The 13,863-nt window shown below is 37.1% G+C and overlaps 1 protein-coding gene across 3 annotated transcripts in view; it reads right to left on the bottom strand.

The window, feature by feature from the left end:
• Positions 1-3,146: 3,146 nt before the first annotated feature.
• The window catches only part of HERPUD2 (HERPUD family member 2), a 48,877-nt gene continuing 38,160 nt past the window's right edge, over positions 3,147-13,863 (bottom strand). For 2 of the 3 annotated variants that reach the window (XM_059073679.2, XM_067042353.1), the window contains 4 exons: positions 8,160-8,282; positions 5,284-5,607; positions 4,460-4,577; positions 3,147-4,005 (listed from right to left, as the gene is read on the bottom strand). In XM_059073679.2, coding sequence (XP_058929662.1) covers positions 3,844-4,005; positions 4,460-4,577; positions 5,284-5,607; positions 8,160-8,282 — 727 coding nt within the window. In that variant the 3' untranslated portion in view covers positions 3,147-3,843. The remainder of the gene's footprint in view (positions 4,006-4,459; positions 4,578-5,283; positions 5,608-8,159; positions 8,283-13,863) is intronic. The other variant, XM_059073680.2, reaches the window with a different exon arrangement.

Below are 13,863 nucleotides of genomic sequence, written 5' to 3'. Positions count from 1 at the left end.
CTAATGAGACTCCAAATATGGCCTCTTCTCCCTTAATTTGAAAAGCCAAATTTCAATAGTGATGATGGAGCCAGAGCGAGAGAAACTAGTTAGAATAATAATGGGTGGTAGCATCAAACTATAGTGAAAATATCTCCAATTCTTCAGCCCTCAGATCACTCTTTCCTTTTACTCAGCTAACAAAATCCAACCCTCTCACCCATACTGCTTGACTGTAGAAAGTCTAGTCTTTATTGTGATGTGTAAGAAATGGGAAAAGTCCTGGGAAGTATTTATAGCCCATCCTGGTTGTTGCTAGTCACCATTTAGCCTAGAGACCAGTGTCTGGGCTTCTGTGCTGCTCTTTTGCCATCTGGAAACCATCTCCAAGCTACCACTGCCCTCTAGGCACCATCTGGCCCCAGCATGGACACAGCTCCTCCCCTAACATCTAAAACACAGCTGACACTGGGCTGTAGTTTCTGATAAAGACTTACTGAAAGTAAGACTAACATAAGGGAATTAACAATGTAGGGAAAATAATTAAAATTGAGTAACACATTCCACTATTCTTAGAACCTTTAGCCTCAGCCCTTCAGAGGGGGAGTCTATGACCAGCATCGTTTTCCTTAGGCTCCAACCTACAATTAGGATGCAGAGACCTGCTCATTTCCTTCAGATGGGTGTCCCCGACAATTATGCTCCCCTCTACGAATTCTATGGCTCCAATTCTCCCCTGTCCAACTACCAACAGAAATAAAGAGACTGAACACAACTCCCAATAGAAGAAAAGAGACTGGTCAATCTCATAATTATCTTTGCATTCTTACTCTACTCGCCTGCTCTATTTTAGCATGTGACCTATGGAACACTTCTTCCAGCTTTGACAGTTTATTTATTTAGTTCCCAGGTTAAAATCCAGACCCTCCCTCTGGATGCAATGATCACATCAGCCCTGAAACAAGCCATCCCTAACGATGGACCCAAACAGTGTACAAATGTACCATAGCTCACCCTGTTGAACATCTGTCAGTCCTAACTTTTTCCTATTATAAACAATGCAATGAAAATCTTAAAAGGTGGGCTTCCCTGGTGGTGCAGTGGTTAAGAATCTACCTGCCAATGCAGGGGACATGGGTTCAAGCCCTGGTTCGGGAAGACCCCACCTGCCACGGAGCAAATAAGTCAGCGTACCACAACTACTGAGCCTGCACTCTAGGGCCTGCGAGCCACAGCTACTGAAGCCCGCGCACCTAGAGCCCATGCTCCACAACAAAAGAAGCCACCGCAATGAGAAGCCTGCACACCGCAACAAAGAGCAGGCCCTGCTCGCCACAACTAGAGAAAGCCTGCGCACGGCAACAAAGACCCAATGCAGCCAAAAATAAATAAATATAAATAAATTTATTTTTTAAAAAAAATCTTAAAAGCTAAATCACACATGCATGATACCCTTCCCAACCTTTTCTGATTCAAAGGGTGTGCACATTTTCAATCACTCACGCAGTACTGAACTAACTACTGGGCACTCTTCTGGTATGGGGGATACACTAATGAGCATAAATTCACTCCCCAGCCTTATAGCTCTCATGTTTTGTAGGACAAATAAGGAAATAAATGTAAGCTACCAACGGTGCTAAGTGCAAAGGCCATTAGCTGAGAGCTGATGATTAGTAAGTGGTAACAAGGCAAAGAAGGACGGGACTGTGTTCCAAACAAAAAGAACTGTCATTTTAAATGTCCTGGGGCTGGAAGGAGAGTGCCGGATTTGGAAAGCCAGCCTGGCTAGAACAGAGGTATTAAGGAGAAACACAGACTGAGAGGTTGCAAGGACTCAACCTTTCAGGATGTCGTAAAGCCATTTTTAGGAGTCTGATTTTATTCTACGACCAACAGGATAACACAGCAATTCTGTGGACATTTTGAAAATCTGATACTTGCTGGAAAGGCTATATAGTATTTTACATTCCTCTGTACCTTCACCAACACTGAGTATTATTATCTTACCAATTTGTTAGTTTTAACTTGTCCACATTACATTTTTTTTTCACGTTTATTGCCAATGTTTGTATCTGTTATGGACTTAATGCTTGTGTCCCCCAAAAATTCATATGTTGAAATCCTAACCCCCAATTAGGAGGTGAAGCTTTGGGAGATAATTAGGGCATGAGGGCAGACCCCTCGTGAACAGAGCGGGAGCCCTTGTAAAAACAGACAGCAGAGAGCTTGCTTCAACTCTCTGCCATGGGGGACACATGAAGACAGCCATCTACAAGCCAGGAAGAAGGCCTTCACCAGATACTAAATCTGCCAGCACCTTGGTCTTGGACTTCTCAGCCTCCAGAACTGTGGAAAATAAATGCTTGTTGTTTAAGCCCCCAGCCTGCAGTAATTTAGCATAGCAGCCCAAGCTAAGAGATTGCCCTTGCCCATTTCCTACTGGGATTTTGTCTTTTTTTTAAGCTAAATTTAAGACTTGCTTATTACCTTTTTAATATTTTTTTCCTAACCGTTTGCCTTTTAATTATATGTCAAAACATTATATACATAAGCAACGTTTTCTTTTAGGTATTCTGCCATAAATTTTCTCCTGCCAATATTATATAAGTATTCATCTATATTTTTTATTAGTAATTTCATGGTTGAACTGCTCATATTCAATCATGATGTTTTGACTGACATCTATAAGCAGAAACCTAATTTTACTTTTCATAGGGTTAACCAGTTACCCTTGAAATGTCACCTTTAACCCTGGAAGTAAAAACTTAGAGACTAATTCATGGAGTCTTCTTAATTTTATATTTTGTTCTATTATCTAATCATATATTACTGTACCAGTACCATATATTACTTTATAATACATATCATGTGAGATAAAAGTTCTTCCATAGGAAGCTCTCCTATCCTCAATTATTCAATTTTAATTAGCTACCCTATAAGAGACTTACTCCTTTCTTAAGAAATATTGAATTGACTTTCACAGGGATTTTTAAATAAACTAATGAGGTTTCAGACTACCTGAGAACTAGAAAATATCCATCTGGAATGGAAAGAGGTGAAAATGACCTTGAAGACTTTAGCAACCCCAAAATTACTGAAATTTACATAGATTTTTGCATGTAATGGGTACATTATGGAAGAGTTTGAATAAATATCCCATATGACAGTTTACCATAATTGACCTTTTATTTTAAAAAATTACAGGGAGCAATTTCCAGAATCTTATTTTATAAAAGTACTGCCTATATCAAACATTTTATATCACTATTAATTCCACTGAAGAGCTGCCTTTTTTTTTTAAGGTACTAATTTCAATCGATGGGATATGCCCTTAAAATAGAAAGTTTCCATTTATTCAAATGTCAAAATTAAGATTATTGAGAAGTTTATTGCTTTATGGCTGGGCAAGATGCTACTAGCACATTTTAGGTAAATAATATTCTTTGTTAAAAACTATGAGGTCATTCTGTTTAAAACTTTCAGGATAATTCACAGAAAATAGATATATGTATTCAAATTATACATTGAAGGGCTGAGATATTAGCTAGATATTTATATGTGAAGCAGCTCTTTAAAGAAGACACACAAACAGGTCTGTCTTGGTATAATATACATAATTGAAATTAATAAAACCTGGAAGACCAATATTACGCTATGTTCTGTTAAGATCTTAAAACAAAATCACACATTTAGTAGTCCATTTGTGCTTAAAATATTCATATGCATGAGAAGCTTAAAGAAAAAAAAAACACCTCTATACATGATGATGAAAAGAAAGTAATAAATTTTTTTGAAATTGCACTGTTATTTAAAACACTTTCCTAAATTCAGACCCTCCTTTGCAACTGGCACAGTTTTTCAGGTCTAATTGGCAACCTGGGGAGGCCCCTCTGGTATTAGTGAAGTAAAGAAGGTGGTGATAAAAGACCAAGCTGATGCCATTAATCCAGGCCTTTGAATTGCACTGGCATCTTCACCTGCATCTTCTCCACTCTCATCTTCAAGCCCATCATCCATAAGACGCTCCTTTCAAACAAAAGAAGAAACATATTCCTAAGTGATCTGAACCCCTACCATTAACTCATGACAGAAAAGGAGAGAGCTAAATTCTTCCCAAAGAAGGAATATGAACATATAATAAGGAAGTGGAACTTCATGGTTGTTAGAAATATTCATTAAATCCAAAATTGATAAATTCCTTGTTCAAGTTCAAAGGGATAACGACCAATTTAATAAATTCTCACTGTGTGTATAATTTTCTTTTTAGACTATTTTGGGGAAGAATGATATTAGTTCTTTCCACTTAATTCTAATATATGACTGACGGTATTATAAGTTCTCCTAGATGAAACCACACATTTACATGTTAACTTTTCTTCAATACTATGGAATACCCCGAGTCTTTTATTATGTTGGTCTCATACAGTGCTGAAGAAACATCTACAGTTAAAGTATACGGAAACCTCATTAGCATATATACCATTTCTTCAAGTTCTAGATTGTTTGCATTCTGCGCATCATTGTTGACTTCGGCATTATTGTTGGGAGCCTGTTGCTGACCTCCTTCTTGCCTAAAAGGAAACCATCCAGCTTGGTGTCTGCTCAGTAAAATAAAGAGAGAAGAAAATAAGTCACCACTGTTTTTATTTGTAAACCTATCAAACATTAGTGTCCTACAAGAGAAAAATGATTAGAACTATGATAAATGAAAAGACCAAATCTCCTACTTCAGGCCAAGAACTACCCCTCTCAAAGCAATGACAGGAAAACAGGAATCAATTTAAGTCTAAAGTCTATCATGAGCTTAACTGACTCTATGCTAGATATTAAGACATATCAGGAGTCATAAAATCATTTTTTGATATTTTTCAAAATGAAATTCAACTAGATATTTGTTTGCCTCTTGGGAAAAAGGAGGGGCAAGGAACAGTTAGTCGGCTTATGAAAAAAAATCTGACCTATACCTATAGGACTTACTATTGATAACTATAATTAATTAAAAAGCATATCCTCTGCAAGACTGCATCATACACACCTCAAATTCTAAATAATTGATAGAGCATGTTTAACTGAACTAACAATTTTTATAAAAGACAGTAAAGGAAAAAATCTGCTTCTAGACAATTCTGATAAACGTTCTTACGTAACATAACCTGCTTTGCTTTTGATGCCAGATATCTGAAGGCCATCACTCATATTCCTTCACTCAACATTCACAACAGACTACCACATGCCAGATTCCGTGCTGAACAGTTTTAGAAAGTATTTAAAAGAAACCACAAAAAGTGAATGAACATCACTCACAAATAAACCAGTAGCATGGCTCCCATTACCATGATAAACCGACTAAAAGAAGAATAGAAGTACACAATGCTAAGGAGAATTGCAGCTCGTGAGAACGTGTACATCCAGTCTAGCCAGTCTCGATTGAAGTCTTCTTCGTTTAGCACTGGACCTCCCTGTGCATTCATTTGAACATTCTCATTCATGGGTCGATTTTCTTGGGCCACTAGGTTTGGAGCTGGTGGGGGTTCTTCTCCGGGAACGTGTGCCAGATTTAGAGGCTGTGAAGCAGCAGGCTGGGCTGGGTTGGCATTTGATGTGGCCTGAGCTGAAACTGCAGCTTGACTGAAATATTCACCAAAATAAATATTAAAAAGAAAAACACATTTATATACTATATTTTTCAAAACTTCCTGGGAAGTCGTATGTATTCGTCATAAACCTAATATGGAATATCACAACTCCCGCACCTCATTTCCTAGGTAAGCATAATTCCCAGTGGAAAAGTGGAGCCAACATGGATGGCGGGAGTAGCTCAGGAAAGGATGTTCTCCCAGCCTGGTCGTCTAGGTTAGCAGGGGAGAGGTGGAAGAGATAAGAACAGCTATGTGATCACTACTGTTTCTCTCTTTCACTAAATTATAAGGTAATGTCCAGATCTTTTTCCAAAACTTTTCACTAATGGCCTCTTTTGCTCTTCTACAGAGGATAAATGACCCCCACACCCACCACCTGTTCCTTAGACCCGTGTTTTGAAAGATTTGTCTTAAAAAGTACATTACTCATTACCCTCTGTGTCCACTCTCAGTGATAAATGATCTGTATTAGTATTTTAAAATCTTAACAAGATCCAGGTAACAATCCCTCATCCCCAATCCTGACTTTTGGGAACTCCATCTGGAGAACACTGGTGTAGGTCCTTATCAAGTTATGAAGAACTGTGGTCCTGAAGTTTGCTTATAATTTGATTGCTTAAAAGTCAGAATAAATTTTCCTGTAAAAGACTCCCAGTAAAATTATAATATATCTGAAATTTGCTTTAAATTATTTAGCAAAGGGGGGGAAGTTGTAGAACCAGACTATCATGAATTGATAAATGTTGAAAAGCTGGGTGATGAGAACACAGGGATTCATTTCACTCTTCTATCTTTTTATATGTTGAAATTTTTCTACAATAAAGTTTTAAAATCAAGATAGCAAAATAAAATAAAATAGAAGTTTTCCAGGCTACAAAAGCCTATTTAAGCCAGTTATCTAATACATTGTATATGTAGAGGGTTCTTTCATTTCCAAAACACTTCCTATCTCATGGACATTCTGATTCACAGGTGAGTTATTTCATTAAATGTGAAAACTTGAGGCTCAGAAGTTAAATGATGTACATAAGATTATATGATTCAGTAGCAAACTACGATAAACCCCACTTATCTTACACAGTTCTTTTGAGGTTATAAACAAGATGGGGTGTAAAGCATCTAGTGGAGTACTGAGGACAAAGCAGTCACTCAAATGATAACCATTACTATGGCGACAGGTAAGGCATAAAGAGCCTTCCTGGAGCCAAGGGGTTATACAGGAGAGCATTAGGATATAAAGTTAATAAAGCAGGTTAGCTTCATGGGGTAAGGTCTAGAGGAAGGATAAGGATACAGACTTCACACTGTAGGCAAGAGAGCCATCAGATGTTTTAGGGGATGGAGAATGACAGACTCAATTATGTGTTATGCAAATTAACCTGGAAGTAGTTCAATGAAATACAGTAAAGAGCCTAAAAGGAGAAAGAGCGATTGTAGTAAAGTGGGTCTAATATTAGAAAAGATCTGCACAAAATATTGGAAGTAAGATATAGGGAAGGACGGAAGCTAGAAACAACATACTAACTCATCTTGGTAAGTTGTTGGATTCAGGGATAACAGAAGCCAGAATCAAAGCTAAGGTTAAGAGCTTGGAGGATGATTAAGAAGAGACAGTATCACTGCCAAGGAAGTCAAGAAGGAGAATGCACTTAAGAGGATGGTGCAGTTAAATTTCAGACATACTGCATTTAAGGGAAAGGCAAATTTCTCTATGGAAATCTCTAACAATTAAGTGGAGACACAAGAAGAGGCACAGGAGATGAAGAACGGGAGTCATCACAGAGAGCTAACAACTAAGGCCACGGAAAAAGGAAATTCGACTGGCCCAGGACTGAATCCTATCTTCCCTACCAGACTGAGTATCACAAGGCACATGGTAGGTATACAAATACCTAACTGAACAAGAAATGTTACCATTTAGAAAAAGGGAAAAAACAAAGGACACAAAATGAGTGATCAGAAAGAGAAAAAGAATGAAGAGGATGACAGAATCACAGAAACAAGGACAGGAAAACATTAAAGAGAAGCTAGAAATGTTAAATGAACACACAGGAAGTCCAGAAGAAAGAAAACCGACAAACTGTATTTGGTACTAAGATTGTTCCATGCTGATCAGAAGCAAGACTTACTAAAATACCAACAGTCCAGAAAGCATATTAGCCACAACTGAGCCCTACATCAATATGAGCCTCCCTGACATATGATTCTTTCTATTCCCTTTTTTATTCGACATCCTACCTTCACGTAGATTTGCTGCCTTCCAGTGAAACTTTCCTAAGTTTTCTCCTCTTAAATAGATAAAATGTTCTATTAAAGAAAGTACCTGAATACTGCTAAATATAATTAGGGGAGAGAGAGAGAAGCAGAGAATAGGTTTAGTTGATGTGAACCCTTTTTCCTTTAGCCAAATACTTTAAAATAATTTTTAAAAACCAATGAAAGACGTCAGGTAAATGAAATCCCAAATCAACTTACTTAGAATCAAAAAGAAAATAAAGCAAATAACACAATGAGTAAAAAAATAAACTCAAATTAACTTACTATTGCATATAATACTGATGCGCATACATCTGTTGCCACCATAGCATCTGCAGTGGGCTGAAAGCAGGATACACTGGGAATCCAGCCGGAACAGCCTGCCCAGGAAGCTGGTTGTCTACATTTCTGAAATAGAGTAATAAAGAAATGCTCCAGAAGAAGTTGAAAGCATTTCTCTACATTTTTATTTCTGAACTACAAGTAATCCATTGACAAAACGTATTAAATCTTGATGAAAAATACTTATTTTCAGCATTCCTCAAGTAAGACATTATAGCTTATGTAAGATGACCCTGACCCCAAGTATACAGAACAAGTAACATCACAGCCCAATTTTAATGGAAAAGTAAAGCAAATGTGTGGCCAGATTAAACATCTGCTATCTTCTCATTTCAGCACAGAAGTCAAAAAATACTTTCATTACATTTTTAGTACATTCTTCTTGAGAACCAAAACCCTAAACTTGGGGGAATTAGCAAAAGGATATTTTACATTAGTAATAAAATATTATTTAAAACATAGCACCTATCAACTGCAAAATAAAAAATGAACATTATTAAAATCTGTAAAATATTTTTTAGTTAATTAACCAAGATTAGCAGAACATATTTATACATGCATTCCTAAAGTAGATTAAAATTCTTATTAATTCAGTAAAACTTGTGGGTGGTCACATTTAACTTTTCTATGCCTCAGTTTCCTCATCTCTAAGATGGGGCTGGGCTTCCCTGGTGGCGCAGTGGTTGAGAGTCCGCCTGCCGATGCAGGGGACGCGGGTTCGTGCACCGGTCCGGGAAGATCCCACATGCTGCGGAGCGGCTGGGCCTGTGAGCCATGGCCACTGAGCCTGCGTGTCTGGAGCCTGTGCTCCGCAACGGGAGAGGCCAGAGGCCCGCGTACCGCAAAAAAATAAAATAAAGTAATTAAAAAATAAAATGGGGCTAATAATAGAATCTTCCTCACAGGGTTGCTAGTCTGTACTCAGTAAATGTTAGCTATTTTTATTTTTACTCTCCCCTACCACTAACTCTGAACATGACTTCAAAGTGTGTAATGTGAGGTTTGCAGAAATTTGCATACCTCAAGACAACTACAGGGATAAACATATAAGTAAATGCAGAATTTGTGAGTTTTGTAACTCTCCTTTTCTTCATATTACTAGAATTTTATCTTAGCTAATATTAGTTTGATCTATCCAGAGTGAGACAAGAATAATTAACTAACAAATTCATGAACTTTAATTTTATACTCTAAAGACTGTTAATATACAATTAGTAAAAATTGATTATAGAAACCTAATTTAGAAGAGCTTGGGAGGCTAAAACTTATCAACAAACTGTACTGAAGGCAACTTGGTGCTAGATTAAGGCATCAGCTCTCCTGCATGTAACCTGAAATTTCCTCATCCTTGGAGGAATAATAGGAGCCATACAGTGGCTCCCATCCTCAGAAGATCCTCCTGTCTCCTGAATGCAGCCCTCCCCACTACTTCCCAAGCTTTCCCACATACTGAATGAAGAAGGAAAAGCAGAGAATCCTCCTTGAGAGTTCTTCCCAGCTCTTGATAAACAAGTCCTGTATAAGAAGAGGAAAAGAACCTCACCCCACCTATACATTTTAAAAGATATCAATTAGTGATCAAATCTGGAGAGAAAGCCATACCACTGGAGCAGAGATATATTATAAAACATTTATATAAATGTTTTGGCATTTGTATAAATGCTGTTAGCATTTCCCCCAGTGAACTGATGCATCTGAGCAAAATGAAAACTATCTAAATCAAGTATTAGCCACAATATGAGTCTGTATCTAGGTATACATTTAAATTTTCTTAGTATTTCCAACTAAGAAAAAACTCACCCCCCTAAAAGTAGAACTCAACCAATCTCTACCACTAAGAGGAAATACAACCTCACACAAGTCCATTACTGTAACTGTTAAATGTGAAGGCTGGCCTTCGTCACTGTTTTTAAAGGTCAAGGGAAGAAAAGGCCACTAACAATCACTTAGAAAAAATTACTATAGCTTCCCACCTCACCTTCCTGCAGCCAAAAACATAAATGTGATTACTGAAACTATGCTGTCAAGAAAATAAATTAATAAATTCCCCTAGATGATTCCCATATGCTTCTTCTCTTTCTCACCAATAAGTTAAAAACTACTGGACTGTATAATTGCTAAGGTACATTCCAGGCCCAGGTTGGTATACTACAACTTTTCATTGTGTTAATTATCCTTCAGACAAGATGTTATATATTTGGTACTCTACAGAAAACAAGAAAAAAGAGTTTATTTGATATGAAATTATAAAGTTACTGTTAAAGCACATAATAATAGAGTAGTGAAACATATTACATAAGAATTTAATATAGTCTAGAGGATACATCATTAAATAACACAATAGAGAATTATTATTTGGAGCTGGGAAAAGTGATGACCAAATTGGTGGTTGGGGGAAGGGAGTTTAAAGGTTCACCTCATTCCATATTCAAATGAGTTTCAAGTAGTTTCAAATGAGTTTCAAGTAGACTAAAATAAAGTATTGAGTTAAACCACAGAAAATCTAGATGCAATTAGAATTGACTATTTACCAAGACTATGGAAGGAGGAAGACTTTCCTAACTTAAATAGAAGAAAGCACAAAAAAGATAACGTATTTGACAACATAAAATTTAAAGATACTGAGCTTAGAAAAAAAGTTTGCAGTAAATATTAGTTAATATCTTTTCTATATAAAGAACTCATAGAAATGGAAATAATCATTAGGACACCAAATAAATGCAAATAAAATAAAGATAGGGATTTTTTATCTGCCAATATCCAGTGTTGGCAAGGGGTACAAGTGAAACCCAACTCTTTCATCGCCAGGAGGATAAATTGGAATAAGGCTTTAAAAAACAATTGCATAAAATTAAATACCTTTAAAAATGTTCACTTATACTCAACTGCCCAAGTAATTCTGCTCCTGAGAATTAGCTTAAAGAAATATGAAATATGGAAAAAATTTTCACATGTCTGCCCTTTTAAGCCTTTGTACGTACTCATTCCTCTTAGGAACCACACACTCAACCTACTCTCACTCCTGGCCTCCTTTCCCCTTATAACAGAGAGAAACTGAAAACAAGGACAGTAGCTCATGACTGAAAAGAGAGAACCTTATCATAGCACGTATCAGCAGGATGAAATCACCTGTTTTTAATTCCAGTCCTATGAAGGCATTTATTCTCTGATCTATCTACTCTGACCTACTTCTACTTCTAGGAGTCTATCCTAAATATAAATGGCAAAAATCTGAAATGATATACTCACAAAGCTGTTCATTACAACACTATTTGTAACAGTAAAGATGGGAAATAACTCAAATATTCATCAAAAGGAGAGTGGATTTCATAATTTATGCAGTCAGTGAATTGGTATGCAGATGTAAAAAGGAATGAAAATCTCCATATCCTCCCACAGAATGACCCCTGTATATTCTGTTATGTGATATTTTGTTAAAAAGCAAGGTGCAGAAGTGAGAGAGTGGCATGGACATATATACACTACCAAACGTAGGGTGGATAGCTAGTGGGAAGCAGCCACATAGCACAGGGAGATCAGCTAGGTGGTTTGTGACCACCTAGAGGGGTGGGATAGAGAGGGTGGGAGGGAGGGTGACGCAAGAGGGAAGAGATATGGGAACATGTAGAGGGAAGAGATATGGGAACATGTGTATATGTGTGGCTGATTCACTTTGTTGTAAAGCAGAAGCTAATACACCATTGTAAAGCAATTATACTCCAGTAAAGATATTAAAAAAAAAAGCAAGGTGCAGAATATGTATAATATGCTATCTTTCATGTTAGAATGAAAGGATATATTTATATGTGTGTATATACATTGTGTGTACGTGTGTGTATATACACTTTCTTAAATTTTCACTATGAAACAGTGGAAGGATAAACCAAAACCAAAAAGTCATAAAAGTAGTTATGTATTACGGGGAGAGAGAGAACAGGAAAAGGGAATAAAACGAAAACAGGGCTCTTAATGTATCTTGTTTTATAGATTTGAGACTGGAACCATAGAAATATTTTATGCAATTAAGAAAAAAGCTAAATCAAAAAGAAAAAATAACAAGACATAAAAAAAATTCAAAGAAACGGAAACAAATGACCTCTTGTATCAAGTCTGCAGCATACCACACAGAGAAGATTTATTCTACTGACTTCAAAACGTAGTATTTTAACTGTAATAGGATAATTCTAAAGACAAAATAGAACCATACTTGGGGGAAGGGAAACACTCAACTCCAATTCCTTCCACCCATCCTGTCCCACCTAAGGGGAAGGAATACTGAGAAGCACCAAGTAGGTTAGGCTCTGATAAACCCTAGCATGTCATGTTCTGGTAAAACCGTTTCTCCTGAGGGCAGACCTTGTTAAGAAGAACAGAATGGTCTGGGGTTATTTCAAAATCATTTTCTTTTCTCCTCTGCTTGCTAGAAACACGAAGGAATTCCTCTCTGGTATTTACTGTGAGGACCTGGTCAAGCTCCTAGAAGCAAAACTCACAAACGTATGGAGGCCCTCATATGACTGGGTCCCTCTGGAGTTTTTAACCCCAGAGTCGTCCACATTGACCCTCCAGCTCAGTTTACTGTAATTCATCAATTACAATTCAGGTTTTCCTACCCCAGCACTGGTTCCCATGGAGGTTTCTCCTCATGGATTTCTGCTTCATTAAGTTGTGATTCTCTGTATACGTCTGTCTGTCTCTCCAATTTGAGGGGCAGCAGTCCGCCCTATGACCTCAGTTCTCTGACAGACCTAAGAAGAGTTACTGGGTTTTCAGTTTGTTCAGCTTTTTATTTGTTGTGAGGATAGCGTGGCAACTTCTAAGCCATAGTTATTTGTTTTTCCTACCTAAGTATATCTTCTTTATCAACTCAGTCCCTGTTTCCTATGGTAAAGTGATAAACAGATTTGTTTGCTTTTTAAAGTAAAGTGATGTACAACAATAAAGATGAAAATCACACTCAAAAAAAAAAAGAACCATAAAAATTTTAATTTATGAATACTATTTCTCATCAGGATTCCCTGGGAATGGGATCAAGATAAGCCTGGGAAGTCTAGTCAAGCATGAATCTAGGACACTATCCAAAATTACTAAAATAATGCAAAAGGACACAGTAGAAAATTGAACAGGCTCCCACAGGCCAAAGATGAATCAAGAGTATCAAAGAGTATCAAGATGAATGACTGCCTTCTTTCAATAGATAGTCCGTAGACCAAACACAAACATATTAAAAAGCCTTAAGTTCAGGGACTTCCCTGGCGGTCCAGTGGTTAAGACTTCGCCTTCCAATGTGGGGGGATATGGGTTCGCTCCCTGGTCAGGGAGCTAGGATTCTGCATGCCTTGGGGCCAAAGGGCCAAGGCATAGAAAAGAAGCAATATTGTAACAAATTCAATAAAGACTTTAGAAATGGTCCACATCAAAAAAAAAAATTCTTAAAAAAATAAAAGTCTTAAGTTCACATTGACACTCTAAAAAAACAAAAACAAAAACACCTCATTCATCACCTTTCATGGTTACTAGGGAAACAACTACTACTCTGAAAACTGATAAAGAACCGAGCATTTATCAGACCTTTCTTGAATGGATTGTATTTTAGGATAACAAAATGATAAGAGAAAGTGTGTTATACAAGAAGCATAGCTAGTAA

The sequence above is a fragment of the Kogia breviceps genome, chromosome 9 (assembly GCF_026419965.1).
Source record: "Kogia breviceps isolate mKogBre1 chromosome 9, mKogBre1 haplotype 1, whole genome shotgun sequence".
In the NCBI taxonomy this organism is placed as follows: Eukaryota; Metazoa; Chordata; class Mammalia; order Artiodactyla; family Physeteridae; genus Kogia; species Kogia breviceps.
Note: the sequence above shows the minus strand (reverse complement) of the source record. Positions and strands in the feature narration are given on the sequence as shown.